This window comes from Ochotona curzoniae, unplaced genomic scaffold, assembly GCF_017591425.1.
Source record: "Ochotona curzoniae isolate NIBS_2020 unplaced genomic scaffold, NIBS_Ocur_1.0 contig_3622, whole genome shotgun sequence".
NCBI lineage: Eukaryota > Metazoa > Chordata > Mammalia > Lagomorpha > Ochotonidae > Ochotona > Ochotona curzoniae.
Genome location: NW_024465926.1, coordinates 23,092,634 through 23,108,804, shown reverse-complemented (window position 1 = coordinate 23,108,804; position 16,171 = coordinate 23,092,634). Strand labels below are relative to the sequence as shown.

The 16,171-nt window shown below is 47.5% G+C and overlaps 1 protein-coding gene across 3 annotated transcripts in view; it reads left to right on the top strand.

The window, feature by feature from the left end:
- FTO (FTO alpha-ketoglutarate dependent dioxygenase) overlaps positions 1–6,966 on the top strand; it is a 372,891-nt gene extending 365,925 nt beyond the window's left edge. For all 3 annotated transcript variants that reach the window (XM_040982698.1, XM_040982699.1, XM_040982700.1), the window contains one exon: positions 4,624–6,966. In XM_040982698.1, the coding sequence (XP_040838632.1) occupies positions 4,624–4,777 (154 nt within the window). In that variant the 3' untranslated portion in view covers positions 4,778–6,966. The remainder of the gene's footprint in view (positions 1–4,623) is intronic.
- Positions 6,967–16,171: the final 9,205 nt, after the last annotated feature.

The window sequence follows — 16,171 nt, the reverse complement described above, 5'->3', positions numbered from 1 at the left end:
ACTGCCTTTGATGCTGGCATCCTCTATGGGCACCAATTTGCACATCTACTGCTTCACTTCTAATCCAGCTCCCTGCTCATACACCTGGGAAAAGCAGCCGATGTTGGTTCAAGTGTTTGAGTCCTTGTTACCTGGGTGGGAGACCTGGAAGAAGCTCCTGGTTCTCACAGCTGTGGCCTGGCCCAGCACAGCTGTGAGAACCATCTAGGGAGTAAACCAACAGATGAAAGATTTCTGTCTCTCTCTGTAACTCTTTCAAATAAATAAAATATATCTTAAAAATAAGATGAAGCCACCCAACCAGGCAGTATGAAGAAAGGGGATTTTCTGAGTTATGACAGGTGCACACACATTGGAGTCACACATCTGTCACTGGTGCTTATAGTAGACTCAACCATGATGATAGTAGTATTTCAGATTTATTTATTTTTTTAATTTTTATTTATTTTTTTTATTGGAAAGGCGGATATATACAGAGAGGAGAGACAGAGAGGAAGATCTTCCGTCCGATGATTCACTCCCCAAGTGAGCGCAATGGCCGATGCTATGCCGATCCAAAGCCAGGAGCCTCTTCCGGGTCTCCCACGCGGGTGCAGGTTCCCAAAGCTTTGGGCCGTCCTCGACTGCTTTCCCGGGCCACAGGCAGGGAGCTGGATGGGAAGTGGGGCTGCCGGGATTAGAACCGGCGCCCATATGGGATCCCGGGCATGCAACCTTAACCACTTGCGCCACCGCGCTGGGCCCAATTTCAGATTTATTGAATTACGTGCCAGGCAGGCTTCTCAGTACATTAGGCCTATTAATAAATTTAATCTCCACCCTAGTAATAAGTAAGATATTATTATTATGGTCATCCTATGTCTACGGAGAATATGCTCCAAGACCACCCCTACCCTGGGTACTTGAATAAGAACCCATGGATACCCTATATAGGAATACTCTGATTGCCTCTATGGACTATCATAAAGTTTAATTTACAAATTGGACGCAGTAGGAGATTTAACAGTGAGAACCCACAAAATGGAAGTATTAGAGTGCTGGACTATAATAAATGTGTAAATATGGGATTGCTCTCTCAAAAGATGCTATACTCAACTTACCTGATGATGGTGATATACTGAGGTGGTTCATCACCTGCATGATGAGGTGGATGATTAGGTGTTGTACTACATCCCAAGACACTGTTGGACTCGTAGTCCTGGGTCACAGGTGTGCTAAGTCAAAGTCCTAAGTCAAGGTCATGTGCTTTGGGTGAGCTTGGCTCCTCATGCCATGACGTTGGGTAGGGGGCAAACAGTCTTTGCAACCTAGATAGATAGGACAAAGGGGTGATCCGTGTCCTGGACACAAGAGAGCAAGGAATTACTTTTGGAATTTTCCATGTCATACGTTTGGACTACATTTGATCATGGGTCTCTGAAGCTGCAAACTGGGGGTCTGCTGTATGGTCATTGCCCTTTTTCATTAGCATTACCACTTGACAGAACCTGAGACTCAGTGAGATGGAGAAACTTGCCCACAGAATCTTCAGCCCTGGGAAACAGCAGCTCAGACATCCAGAGAAGGGCCCCTTTGCCATGAACTGTAACCTCTCCCTTCCCCATCACGGTCCAAGAAGCAGAATGAGTGTTCATAGCATTCCCTGAATGCCCGTGTTTATAGCAGAATTCATTCTAGCAAAGATGTGGAATGAATCTGGATGTCTATCAACTGATGAATGGATTAAAAAATATTCAGTAGATATGCATGATGGAATTTTAGTGAGCCATAAAAAAGAATGAAATCCTTACACTTGCAACAAAACAGATGGAACTGGAAATCATTAGGCTGAGTGAAATAAGCCCATCTCAGCAAGATCCACCTCCGAGGTTTTCTTACTTGTGCAAGAGTATAAAAATTATGTGGGTGTCATATCATTTGAGGTGTGTGTTTATAAATATTGCTTCATTGACTCATACATGTAAAGGGTAGCACACTTACTGATCATTATTATAAATCCCTTATTCTGTGATATTAATATCTGTTTTCAAGGAAAAAAAATAAAGTACAAAAATGAAAAAGGAGGAATGCAAACCTAATGGGAGACATGCTTTCAAGCCAGTCAGCACGCTTTCCTTTATGGGTCCACAGTCTAGCATGATGCTGAATCCAGTTGAGTCAGGATGGGGCCATGGGCCACTGCTGGCCCTTCCTCTTAGACAAATGCATCACCCCAAACCAAACCCCCTCTCCTGGGTCAAATCACGATCATGCACTGGACATGACAGGAAGAATTCTTATAAGGCAGTCTTGCCATTTCCAAAGTAAAGCCCCAAAGAAACCCAGCACAGGGTTCTGCTTCGCTCCCAGATGAAGGCAGTGTGTGTTTGGAGAACCGTAAAAAGAGGAGGTGGGCCCCCGTGCCAGCCTGTGCTGTGACTGGTAGGTCAACAGTAGAAACCTGGAACAGGCTGGCTGGAAAGGAGCACACTTGATAAAACGGGGTGTCAGCAAGCCTGGGCCACCAATTGTAATCGCTGCTCAGAGGGAGGAGGCCAAACCCATTTGACAGGTGAAAAAGCATCTCTATTGACTTTTTACAAACCTTATGATATTCTAGGTGGATCGACACTTATCATAGCCCTTTAATCTGCCAACGGGGATAATGTGTGCACGGATAATTTATCTGACTGTGAGATTGAAATGCTCAATTTGGAATAACTTTCCCAACCCGCTAAATTGAGCATTGCTGCATAATTCTGAAGCAGAGAGAAAGCACAATTTAAAGAGCTTTGCAGAGTTCCTTTGTAATTAGTCGCAGCTTGCCCTGAATGTTAATTTCCTCCTTGTCCCTTTCAAGTGATGGAGAGTCTGTCCCTTGGACCACAGAGGCACACCCCAGAACCACACCAGCGCACTGCCTCCTCTCAGACACCCAAGATTCTTATGAAGTGGCCTCTGTTCTTCAGTGCAGCGTGTGGGGGCTTATCAGTGCGGTTTAATATTTATGCTAAGAGGATTGTCAAAAGCAGCTTCTGTTGCTCTAATTCTTGTTTTAAATAAATAATGAGAACATTTAAACACATTACTCTTCTTGGGGCCCTGAGGTCAACTAATCTTATTATTTATGAAGTGATGTGCTACATAATAGTACTTAGCGCATGTTAACAGACGCTATTATCAGGGCTTGATGTGGAGAGCTGAAGATATATTGGAATGTTCCGTGTAATGTACGGCGGATTGAGTGCCGAGGATGCCGGTGTAGCAATTAACCACGTGTGAAAATAGGTGTAAAGTTGAAGTATGTTTTCCTGTGGGTCTGTCCTCTCCATTAATAATTCCCCCGAGAAGATGGTCTTTCAACAAGGAAGCTTCTGCCATCGGGCTTGGGATTGGGGCCATCCTTGGATCTTCCATGCTCGGATCTCCTCCTAGTCAGTCCTACACTGCCAGAAGACAAATTCCGGGTAGGACCGTATTTTCATGGATGAAGGGAGCATTGCAGAGGAAGTCCAGGGAGGTGATACACCTGTTTGACCCTTCCATGTGTCAAGTGCACACACCGACTGTTGTATGCTCCAAGAGAGCCCAGGAATGGCTCCTTCCATAGTGCAATGTATTTCTTTCTCTTTGATGCTCTCTTTTTTGGGCATGATAAATAAAGCCACTGAGCTTTCTGAGATCAATTTTCAATAAGCTGATTTCTGGGAGAGGTGGTGAGAGGGGCCTGCCAAGGTGCCGTGATGTTGTCCCAACTTTTTTCCTATGAGGCTATAATTTAGCTGCATATGATAATTAATTTCTCAACTATTGATGAATAATCCATTTAATAAAAACCGTGATTTAAGTGTTTTCCTTAGGGACGAACTCTTGCTAGCCTCTTAATTTAATTTTGTGCAAGTTTCCTCCACCTATTCATCAGTGGAAATGATTATTAACCTCTATTTGCATATATCCTTATAAATGGGTTCTCCTTGGAGTGCCTTTCCATGAGCCCTGCAAGCTGGGACACTTGTAAATCTCCAGGATCTCCCAAGTCAATCCTGACCTGTAATATTGTTTAATCTATTCTTGGATTGTTTTAATGCAGTAAATTCAATTTAATCTTTCCCCAGTAATCTAGTAATACATCGAAATCCCACAAACATTTAAATCTGATAATGGCTTAATCACACACTTTAAATAACAGTTGAGATAATGAGAAAAAAAAAAAACCCACTTACCATTTTTAAATGCAGAGTCCCTGATTCTCCCTTGAAACTGCTTGAGATGAACACCAGGTCTTTAAAAACAAAAAGCCATGTGAAATACATGGCACCAAGGCGTTAGGCATGGATTTCAAAATGTGTCATGTACCCAAGTCAGTGTCTGTTTTCACTCTCTTTTTTCCCACAAACTCTGGAAGGCTCTCTCTTTGAAATCTGGGAGTTGAAAAGACAGAGGTCCCAGCCCGTAAGGAAGCAAGCTTCGTTGTCAACACCACCTGCCATCTGCCTCCTCTCTTCTCCTAGCGGGCATCGCCATGACCTGCACCAGAGAGGAGTGTTTTCAGAGCCCTCACCTGTTAACTGCTGCACGTCTCCCATGGTTTGGGTCTTCCAGGACTTTCTTCCCACGGATCATTGCCTCTCATTACTCTTGCAGGTGCCAATGTCGAATCGCTCGAACTTTGCCCGAGGATCAGAAGCCAGAGTGTCGGCCCTACTGGGAGAAGGATGACCCTTCCATGCCTCTGCCGTTCGATCTCACAGACCTCATCTCCGAGCTCAGAGGTCTGCTTCTGGAAGCTAAGTCCTAGAGGGAAGCCCAGTCCTGGGCGGAAGAAGACACAACCCCTTTGGCTTTTTTCTCCTTCTACCTTGTCATGCTTGGGCTTGGCCAACGGCAGTGTAAACACCTCTCAACCTTTGGATTCTGGAATCTGGAGCCCAGTTTAATACAGCTAGGGAATGGAGCCCAGCAGGTTCAGTTCTGTCAAGATGATGCCATGTTAGAATGTGATTTGAGATGAAACAAGAATTTACCCCAAAATAATGTCGCAGCAGGGATGAGGCCCAGCTGTGACAAAGCCACATTTCCTTTCTTTTCACTCATGCCTTTCCAAGAGGCTTCACAGTGGACCCAGGCTTCTGTGGGGAGACAGGACAAATGTCCATCTGTCCACCCCAGTTTCTTCCGACAAACTCTAGAGTGGAATAGGCAAGGCCAGTTAAGTCATTTGGTCTGGTCTTTGCCAAGGCCACTACAAGACAGGACTCAAAATTCAGTAAACCAACAGCAGGCTAACGTGTAAGCTGGCTGTTTAATATGACCCACAAATGATGTTATAAATGTCCAAATAACCTTTGGCTAGAAAAGAGGTTCCCTCCCAGTGGTCTTAAGCTTGCGGGAGCCACCAGGTAGCTGTGGCTGCTGAAGTTCAAATCCATTGTTAGTTAAAAATTTACTCACTCCTGTGTCCTCGCCACATCGCAAGTGCTTATTCACCCTGGATGGCCAGTGGCTATCTTCTTGGACAACACAGAAAGAAACATTTTTATCATTGTAGCAAGTCCTACTGGGCAACACTTCTGCTGAAAGGCTCAAAGTAGGAATTCTCTTTTCTCCATCCCTGCAGGAGAAAGACCTTTAAGGAGAGCTGCCCATGGCATTTTCCCTTCTCTGAGACAAAGCTGAGCCAGCAGCCCGAGTTCTGAGCTGGGTGCTCCAAGCATAGAGGGGGGTGTTAGTAATTCCAGTACAGTTGGCATGCTGGCCACAGGGAATTCCCACACCCTCAGAAGACGGACACACTCTCCTCTCCCTGCAATGTCCATGGCTTCGTGGCTTTAACAGACATCACAAGGGTTCTCGCCTATAATTCCCTTTACTCCTATTTCCTGGCAGGTGCACCTGAGCCTGGAAGAACCCCAGTGCCCCAGGGTGATAACATTGGGGTGTCCTCTGAAGGAGAGACAGGGCAGTTGCAGCAGGGTTAAGACTCCCCACTAGCTCTGTGACCTTTGGCCTCAGTTTCCATCATTTCTACTAGGGAAACACTAGATACAGCAGCCCCCAAGAGCTAGATAAAGTGGGACAGCCTAGCAACAGTTAGGACAGTTCGTGGCATGATTTTAAGTACCCCCATGGATTTTCCTAGTAACCTACGCCATGAGCCAAGTGTGTTCCTCTCCCTTCCTCCCAATGCCAGCTTCGTCTCATAGCGTCACTTCCACATCCCTGTTTTCTGACCTGATTCCTACCTTTTGATATCCCCAGCAATCATGACCGGAGTGAGCCCCTCCTATCCCATCACTTTCTCTTGAACATGCTCACACTAGGGTAGAAACCCAGGAGCTCTTGTCCTTGGAGAGGCGCCCCAAGAACAGACCCCCTGCCTGCCATCAAACCACGTGGGCTCAGGGGATGAGGCTTTCCTGTGGACTTGACAGCCACAGAAACATGACGGTCCCCAGAGCTGAGAGTCCGGGTCCTCGCACCTGTTGTCTCCAAGCCTCATTTTCTCCTATCAGTCAAACAGAAGCGCCAAGTGCCAGCTCGCAGGGCTGTTGTAGAGCTTGAGTGGAGTCACTTGGGCCAGGAGTGTGTGGTATGCAAATGTCACAGATCAGAGCCCCTTGGGCCCTGCAGCTCGTGGCTTCATTGAGTTCCCGGAACGTCGGTTCTGTTTCATTTGGCACCCATCTTCAACAATTGAGAATGTGTGCTTAACACAAAACGTACTTGTCCACATCGTAGAATGCAGAACACCTCGCAGTCTGGGCCTCCGTCTGAACACAGCAGCCAGCTGAGTGGTGTCTCCCTAGTACGAGGCAGGTAGACCCTGTTATCACTTACCATCAACCTGCCCTGCCAAGCCTGTTTGTTTGCTGCCCCTGTAGTAGAAATGCATTAGTTATAGTGCTCCCCACAATGTATTCATAGACTATACTAACCCATCCTAAGCATTATACACATTTATATACAATAAAGATGTTGAAAGAATGAGCTGAGAGTCTCTGCAAAATCTTTGATTTTTTTTCTTCTATACCAGTGGATGGGCCTGCTCTGCTGGCCTGGGTGAGGCACACAGATGGGTGTGCATTCCCCAAACTGTCCCAGGGAGAAACTGCTTCCCTGAACCCCCCAAAGCTGAGATCACAGTTCCTTCCAAGAGTTGATGGCTGCCACCGAGTGTGTGTGTGTGTTTGGACAGTCCACGTGTGCTTCAGGAAGCTCTTAGCCGGATAGAAGGGGGTAGACATGAGACAGCAGAAAGGGTAGCCAGTTCCTGTATGTGCATGGGGGACAGGGTGGCCCAGCCCCATGACAACCCCTTGCAGCAGCCACAACCTCCATCTGCAGGTTTCCCTCAAGTTGTAGAGTCCCAGCTGCTTTAAGAAAGAGACATAAGAGATCACTTGGTAGTCAGGTGCTCTGACTGCCTTCCCTAGCTCCCTCCCACAGCCTTCAGCAGAGCTCTGCGCATTGGTCTCCAAGGACATGCCTCTGCACAATGTCTCCCAGGCTCCCAGATCCCCTGGGAATAGATGGGCTAGCAAAAGAAGAACTTACCTGTGATGGCTGGGGGTGGCTGGGGAACAGTCACCCGCCAAGGAGTATAATCATTCTTAATGCTGTAAGAGAGGGGAGGAAGACCGGCTGAGCAGGAGGTGGGGGGAAGTGGCAACCGAGTTAGCTGGGCTGCATTAGCGGGCAGAGCTTTCCAGAAACAGGAACAGCGAACACAAAGGCCACTGAAAGGATGCTGTCTGGGAAGAAAAGGGCCCAGGCAGAGAAAGCAAGAGGGAGACTGGGAGCGATGTGACTGGCAAGGACGCGGGAGCGGTGTTCGGGTGGTGTACCAGGGACAATGTAGGAACAACTTGCTAAGATATCTAAATGCTTTGGATGAGCTCCCTGGCTACTCTGGATGCCAGAGAGTGTGTAGACCCTGTCCAAAGAGGCGGTTCACTGACTGGGAGAGACTCCATCCCTGGGGGCGGGGCACCTGGCCTGAACCCCTCTCCAGTGGGCACCTACCTCTTGGTCAAGTGCTCTCCCGTTAGCACCTGCACACCACGGTGGCCTCTGATCCCTGCTGCTCTCACTGCCCGGCAGCCTCCAGCACAGGAGAGTTTTCTAGACAGAAAAGAAAGGAGCAAGGTCGTGGCATCGCTTATGACACAACTTTAGCAATAAGCTCCTAAATCCATCACTGCTAAGTCGCGGGATGCTGGCCACGAGGTTGCCCAGACCCTGCTTAATGGAAGTCCACGCTTAGGCGCGCTCTCTGTTGCCAGGGAAGGTATTTGCGAATGCAACTTTTTTTTTTCCCTTGCTCTTGTTAAGGCTGATTTTACCACTGGGCAAATTGCATACATTTGGATCCATGCCACGCTAAATACTGTTTATTTTGGAGATCTGTCAGAGGCAAGTGCATGGAAGACAAGGGGATTCTGATTTGAAAAGGCAATTCTCATCCAAATAGATTCAGATGGAGCGGAGCGGTACGGATTAAAACGCGCCCAAGTGGTAATGCCGTTTATCCAGTTTGCCTTTGTTACTTTGTGATTAAATGGTATTTTTAATTAAGTTTCATTGGGAGCCATAGGTATCGCGGTGGTGAAATCAATTTGACAACCATAAAGGGGGAGGGGAGGCCCCTGCGCGTTGTGATGATTACAGCTCTAGGGCAGCCGGGCGGGCAGGGAAGGGAAGGGAGGGCAGTGAAAGGGAGGGAACGGAAATGGCTGCGATGTGCTGTGGGAGCAGGACTGGGGAGGCGGGGTGCCAGTTCCCTCCGCCCCCCTGAGACACCCGCATGTATTCCTGGATGAGCTGGTGACTCCAGGGGACCATCTGAGCGCCCCACCTCCGCGAGTCCCCATCCAGCAGCACCCTCATCTTCCCAGACAATTCTAGTACCTGCTACTTTTGGAACCCAAGAGAGGAGGCTTCCCCTGGATGGGCCGCCCAGCTCCTGGCGTGACAACAAGCACAGCCCCTGTCTCCTGTACCTTCCCTCTCTTGTCAACACTCAGCATCTGCTGACTGCAGAGCTGTAGTCCAAGCTGCTGGCTGAAGACCCTTGGGCTTGGGTCCTGGCTCTCTGTGCGACCCCAAGGCTACCCACCCCTTGAGACCCTCCTTGTTGACACCGCGGGGATGCTAGTGACATTAATAATGGCCCACTTTGGCAGGAAGACGAAACACAGGCATGTGCATGTGAAATGTTTCCATAGTGACCCAGGATGCCATTGCCACGAACCCAGGCCCTGCACCTTCAAGAAATCCCTTCCCCTCTCTGTGCTCCTGTCTTCAGAATGAGGAACCTGTTCACCAAGGGCCAACTGGGTTCTACCATTATTCCTGGGCCACACAAAATTGTCCACTTAAAAATCAGGCTGTTGTACTGAATTTCGAGTCCTGCCTGGGGTTGCATTGGCAAGGCTGGACCAATGAACCTTAGATGGTCCATGGGCCGGATGGTCCCCATCCTTGTGGACAATGATGATGGCATCTAGCTTGTTGGACAGTTCCTGTATCTGCAATCCTGTGTGACCTGCCTTGGGTCTGGTCCATGGTAATCACTCGCTAATGCCTGTGAATTATTATGATGAAATATATTCTCCAAGGGGAGAAGAAAGAAAATTCCAGTTTGAGAGAAACAGTACATCCTTTATTCTCACATCTTCACTTCACAGCATCTATTGTTTTTCAAAGCAGATGGCATGCCATGCAACTTTTTACAAATGAGATACTATGAAAAATGATTCTTCCCAGTCCCTTCCTGCAGCAGGACTAGGTCACCCCTTGCAATTTCAGATTTGCTTTTTAAAAAATGGTTGCCATCACCTTCTAATGGATGATCTGTGTACAACAACTGTTTATTGGCTCTGAATGGCTGAGCGCTGGGGTCAGCCTCTGGCCCGGCGAGGGAAGCATTAATTAACTCCCAGCATTAGATTCCGTGATTCTTTTCCAACGATGCAGTTCACGACTTTGCTCGCATTTACTTTTCATCAGCCCTGAAAGAATCGAGGTAAAATAGCTGCTGTGCACAGGGGTGTCAAGCTAAATGGATCAGGCAGATACAGATCTGTTTGCCCGTCCACACTGTCTTTAGACAAAATTCATCAATTTTACAAAAGCCACTGACTAAACATGGCAGCAATACAAATGAAGGGCCTCTGGCATGCCCAGTTTTTCCTTTGTGTCTAACCTGCTCAAAGTGGTGGCTTCCTGTTGAGGGTGGGAGGTGGCAGCCTAGGACAGCATGCTGGCTCACCCATGGCGACGAAACAACCCAGGCCACCCTACGGAAAGTTTGGGAGGAAACACGGTGATCCCAGACCCCACGTGCTCAAAGTAATTTCAATCTTCTTGGTAAGCGGCCACGGCACAAAGCCCTTCTGCACGGTCTGGTCCAGTGTGAAAGGTCAAAGACTGACCCTAGGTGAACATCAGCTCCGATAGTGGTGCCACCTGCAGAGCAGCCTGCTTGCGCTTCCTGACTTCCGAGGCAAAGAGAAGGTCTGCCGGCCCGAGCTACCTGTTCCCACTGTGTTCACCTCAGTGCCTCTCCCCAGTGGAGAGACCAGTGGGAGGTGCTTTTTGTAGATACTAAAATCCTTTCCAACTAGGGATGAGAGAGACTATTTGTAATAATGAAATCCATTTAATTTGGGTGGTTCATGGAAGAACTCCTATGTTTATCACCTGCCATCAGGCAAGTCCAGGGTGACACAACAGCACCTAAAGGCTCGCTAAGCAGGGGCGTGGCAGGCAGTAACAGCATCTATTGTAGAGCGCAGGTTCAGTAAACCTGGCCCGACCTTCTCTTTCATTTGATCGGACTCTGTGGGCCCTGCACATGGAAATAGGTTCGGCATTTTCATAAAGTGATCTCGGAGCCCCGGGGCACGTGGTTGCTTTTGTTTCTATCTTTGCAAAAACTGCCATCCCCCTCCCAATGAAAAAAAAAAAAGCATTCTTTCTTTCCCATAGGGTGACTCAGCTCTTAACCTTGGGAGCAAGCATCGTTAACCTACCAACCTCCTGTCTGTACCATGGATACAATGGTTTCTCACATCGTCTCACACTCCCGCTCATAACTCATCATGCAGAAACACCCTGAGACCCCAGTTACCCTCCTTTCCCTGCCACCCCACTCTTCAGACAGAGAGATTGGGTCTCAACTGACTTCAGAAAAGTGGAGCGGGTCTATGGGAATTCCCAGTGTTATCCCCTCCCCTTGGTTCCAGCCAGGGACAGCTGGGAGGGATTCCAGGGACCATGTGCACAATCAAGGACTGTTGTACCATGGACGTTTCATTTTCTTTTCTCAAAATCAAAACAGAGTTTAGCAGGCAGCACGTTTTATACATGCTCCTTGATCAGTAGAATGATCTGTCAGAAGCCATTAAAGCCACCATTACCTTGAATGCATTCAAAGCTAAACTATTGGATCATTTAAGGGCTGCAGTGATTGTTTTTAATATACTGTACATTGATTTCTCCCTGGGACTAGCAGCATACATTTGAAACTAACTGCGTATGACTGCGACTCCATCGCTGTCTCTGCTAGCAGCGTGGTTTCACTCCGCCCGAAGAGGTCTGTGCGATTGTGTTCAGAGAGCTGTGGACTCTGCTAGAGTTCCCAAGGTTTAGACTGGGTCGAGCTGGTTGGTTTTTTCCTTTCTTTTTTTTTTTCCCCCAGACCTTCCTTCCATTTCTTTGTACCCAGGAGAGCGCTGTGCATGCAGAACGGGAGCGGCATCCCTGCCAGCAACCTCAAGTGAAAGGCAGGGGGGAAATTGTTCTGAAAGCATGAAGCACAGCTGAGGCCAAAATCCAAGCGGATCTGACAGCCTTGGGTCAGCAAAACTCAGTGCCCAGCGCGAAGCAGAAGTGTGGCTGCGCCAGGGTCTTCCTCGCTGGGACAGAGCTTATGGTGTGACGGGTAGTAAGGGAAAGGCAAGTGGGGAAGCTAGCCAAAGCCATGGGGCCACCTCTGGCTGCCATATACCATCCGCACTTCTTTGCAGCCTCAGCCCAGATGGACCCATCTGAAAACCACTTGTTGATTCTTTCTTAGACTCTGTGCTAGTCACACCAGTCCCTTGTCCTCAAAAGGCTATATTTCTTCATTTGTTTTTATTATTCTCATTTTCATTTGACAGGTAGACACACATAGAGAAGGACTTGGGGAGAGAGACAAAGATTATCATCCAATCAAATCTGCACCATCCTGGACGAGGCTGAAGTCAGGAGCCCAGACTGTAGTCTGGGTCTTTGACTTGAGTGACAGGATCCCAAGCACTGGAACCTTCCTTCCTTGCCTTCAGGATTTGCATTAGTAGGAAGTTGCATCGGAAGCAACGCAGCTGGAACTCAAACCAGGCAATCTAACAGGGGGTTCAGGCATCCCAGGCAGTGACTTAGCTACTCTACCAAATGCCCACCCTCCCCCTGCAAATCCTGTTCTTAACCGGCAGTTCTGCTATCTGTCCTTTTTGCTCGTCTGAGTACCAAACCAGAGAATGGAAGAGCAGTCACAGTTGCTGTACAGATGCCTATGTGTCCAAAGGGGGGAAATTTGTAGGCTTACACCCATTTTACAGAAGGAGCAGTTGAAATCCAGATTGGAGGAGTTAAGTTAATGAAAATGAAAATTCTAGCTGCATTGGTTCCAATGCAACTGGAAGAAAAACAAAACAAAAATTCATAATTCACAATGCTGATAGGTCAGGCCAAAGTTACAATACTGAAATCTAGGGTTCGAGTTAGCAAAGCAGAGCCTGAAGCCACACCTGATGTGGCACTTACTTTTGTAAGATAAACGTTTATTGGATCGTAGCCACAGCCGTCAGCTTATGTATTATCAGCGGCTGCTTTCAGGCAGCGATGATGCAGTGCTTGAAGCGAGCTGCAGGGCCCTTAACCCAAGCGGTTTGCCAGCCCTAACCAGTAAGCACACATTTTCAATGATGGACCTCGTGTCTAGTACCTAGTAATTGCTCAGTTCATGTAAATTACCGTGAGAAATACACATTTTAGAATTCATTTGGTAGGGAGAAAGACAGAGTTCCCATCTGGTGGTTCACTCCCCAAAGGACCACAGTAGCTAAGACTTGACCAGTAAAACCAAGAGCTGGGAATGTAATTCAATCTTCAACACAGCTGGCAGGAACCCAGTTGCTTGAGCCATCAGCTGCTGCCTCCTAGGCTCTACATTAGCAGGAAGCTGGAGTCAAGACTTGGAGCTGGAACTTGAATTCAGACAATCTGATGTGGGCCTTGAAAGTCTTACTCTTTTAAGCATGACACTACCACCTCCCCGTCCACCATCAAGATGATAAATATCTATCCCAGCCAAAATACTCATGCTAAGACCAGTCACTCACTACATAAACGTGGTGGGGTGGGCAAGGGGTGTGGGGGCACTGACCATTTCCTGCCCTGTGATTGGCCCTTTGACCTGATTGGTGTGCCTTGGTATCTCTAAGCTGATTGGACAAGTTTGACATATAAGCCAGGGGCTTGGCGGGGGAGGGGCAGGAGCATAACGGACATAACGGACATAACGGTTTTTAATGGAAGATCGGAATAAAGCGCCATGGAGACTCTCTCAAGTGTCGGGTGATTTCTTCCGCGGGACAGGAGGACCCCTGATAAAGGGGGAAGTGATCACACGAGAATAATACTGCCAAGGAACAATATAGACTGCACAGCACAGCCTGCAGCTAGCTGTGTTGCAAGTACAGAAGCTTGAATTAGCTTGCCAGGGGTCCAGGGGAAACCAACCCAAGAGTGTGTAGGGGCCCCTGGTTTAGGTGTATTGTCTGACAACAGGGCGGATCTTCAGGGAAGTGGCTGGAGCCTGATTTTCCACGGAGCACGACCAAGACGAAGGTGAAGACTCTTCCCTTGATGCTCCTGCATCAGTGTGTAGGTGCTTCAAGGCCTTGTTCTGAAAGGTGGGCTTCTGGCCTATAATTACAGAGAAAATGGAGCTCTTGGTCTGTCTAGACCTCAAGATGGCACAGGAAGCACCCCAAGGAAGACACGAGCCTGGTCTAATTGTCATCGTTCCATATCACGTAGCATCTTGTGTGTGGATCCAGGCACAACCAAAGCTCCTAAGAGACTAAGAGACAGAGAAAAATGGAGATCTTCTAACTGCTAAGTTCATGCCCTAGATGATTATAAGGACCTTCAGCTAGGCTGCAGCCAAGAGCCAAAGGGCTCCATCACGTAGGTCTCCATGTGAGTGGAATCCCCAAATATTTGGATTATGTTCCTCTGCTCTGCCTACTCCACTAGCAGGAACCTGGTTGAGAAGTGGAGCAGCTGGGAAATGAAATGGCGCTTTATGCCACAATGTTGGCCTTGATTTGGAATCTCTTCATGAATAGGAACTCCAGAGCCAAGAGCTGCTGGGTGATGTGTGGAGTACAGAGTTAGGGAAAGACTGTGCTTTCCTGGCCCTTGACAACGGCACATGGGTCAGCACGCTGAGCAGAAACGCACAGACGCCTCCATTGTCCCTGCAATTAGTAGACCAGAAGCCCGCTTTTCAGAGCAAGGCCTTGCATCACCTATGCACTGATGTAGGAACACTGGGGAAAGTCTTCACCTTGACTGGCGTCACAGGTGGCAGTTTAACTCCACCGCCTGTACAAGCACGTCACTGAGGGAGACATCACATGGGCGGCTCTTTCCAAGTTCATGTGCACTGGAGGGTGGGAAGTGAGTTCATTCGTTTACAATTTTCACTCTCCTTTTTTAGAATCTTTCCTTTTCCTTTTCCTCTTATCCCACCCTGGTTCTGCCTCTCTAATTCTTGCTGGGGTGTTGCTTTTAAAAAAAAAATTATTGATTTATTTATTTTAAAGATCTATTTTTTAAATTGTGTGAATTTTATTTCTGACAATTTTTACATATTTGACAAGGGTGCGAAGGGTCAAGGGCTAGAGGAAAGTGGGTGAAACCCATTGTTTTGACATTCTCTTTTTTCCTTCCTGTATCTGGGGGGGAGGGGGAGAGAAAGGAGAAGCCACACCCAGCCTCCCAACCATCCCAGGGTCCCGCACGCTCCGAGGGTCCTGCTCAAGGGATTTTGATAGTTCAGCAGTTCTGTATTGCTGCCTATCTCGCCATTCCAATCACAATGAAACTCTCCAGACTCCACTAACTGACACAGTCCACCTTAGAGTTTCCGTTTACCCAGATTTTCACTGCCAACTCTTTGCTGGGGTAGTTGATCGATTTGTTCTGTCCTCCATCCTCTGTTCTGGTACCAGGTGTCCTCTGCAGGCTCCAGTGTACTGCCACATCCTCCATGTGCAGCTGGATATGCTGTCCACTGCTCCATTTGAACCACTAAGGCGGCCCAACTCTGACACATGCATTTCATGGTCAGACCTTAGAACCTGCAATTTCCTCCGTGGTTGGAGTTCTGAGTTCAGTGGTTCAGTTGGGAGAATTCCCAAAGAAATTTCATCTGAGGTGATCCCAGACCTGACTCTTGTGTGTGCATGCCAGTACAGGATCCAACACAGTCTGTAGTCCAAATCAGCCTGTGCACATTGCTTTTCTTTTGAGAATGTTTCAGACACTGATTTAAAAAAAAAAAAAAGCACCTCCGCTTTGTGGCTGAATCCTTGAAAACTGATGTCAAGGTGAAAGTCTAGAGAAAAATTTGGGGCTTGTTGGGCTGCTACAGGCAGTTTGCATTGAAACAAGCTGTGACTTTGATTTAAGAATTTTGACTTGATGGGTGATATATCCCCAGCAGAGGATGATGTATGTACTGCTTCTATCAGAAAGCTCAAGTTCTTTATGCGACGTGTTTATTTCTGCGAGTGGTTATGTATTTAATAAATAATGTGTTTCAGTGGGTATTATTTTCATTTCAGTGTTTAATACCTCCACAATATGTCTCGGATGCAGGGTTGAATGGCACCTCATAAATTACGAGCTGTTATTAGCCGCTTTCTTGTTGCATCTTAATTATTAGGTTGAAGAGAGAGGGCAGACTTTTATAAGCATTCATATTTTCTGTTTACAAGGCTTTTACTGACGTCTAATAAATTTAATTACCTCTAATAAGAAGAGGAAATGAAGTTCTATTTAGCAAATTCATAGCTTTGAAATGCATCTTGTAGCTTTATGAGCATGGTAAGCCCCAGGAACGTGAAAGCTGTTG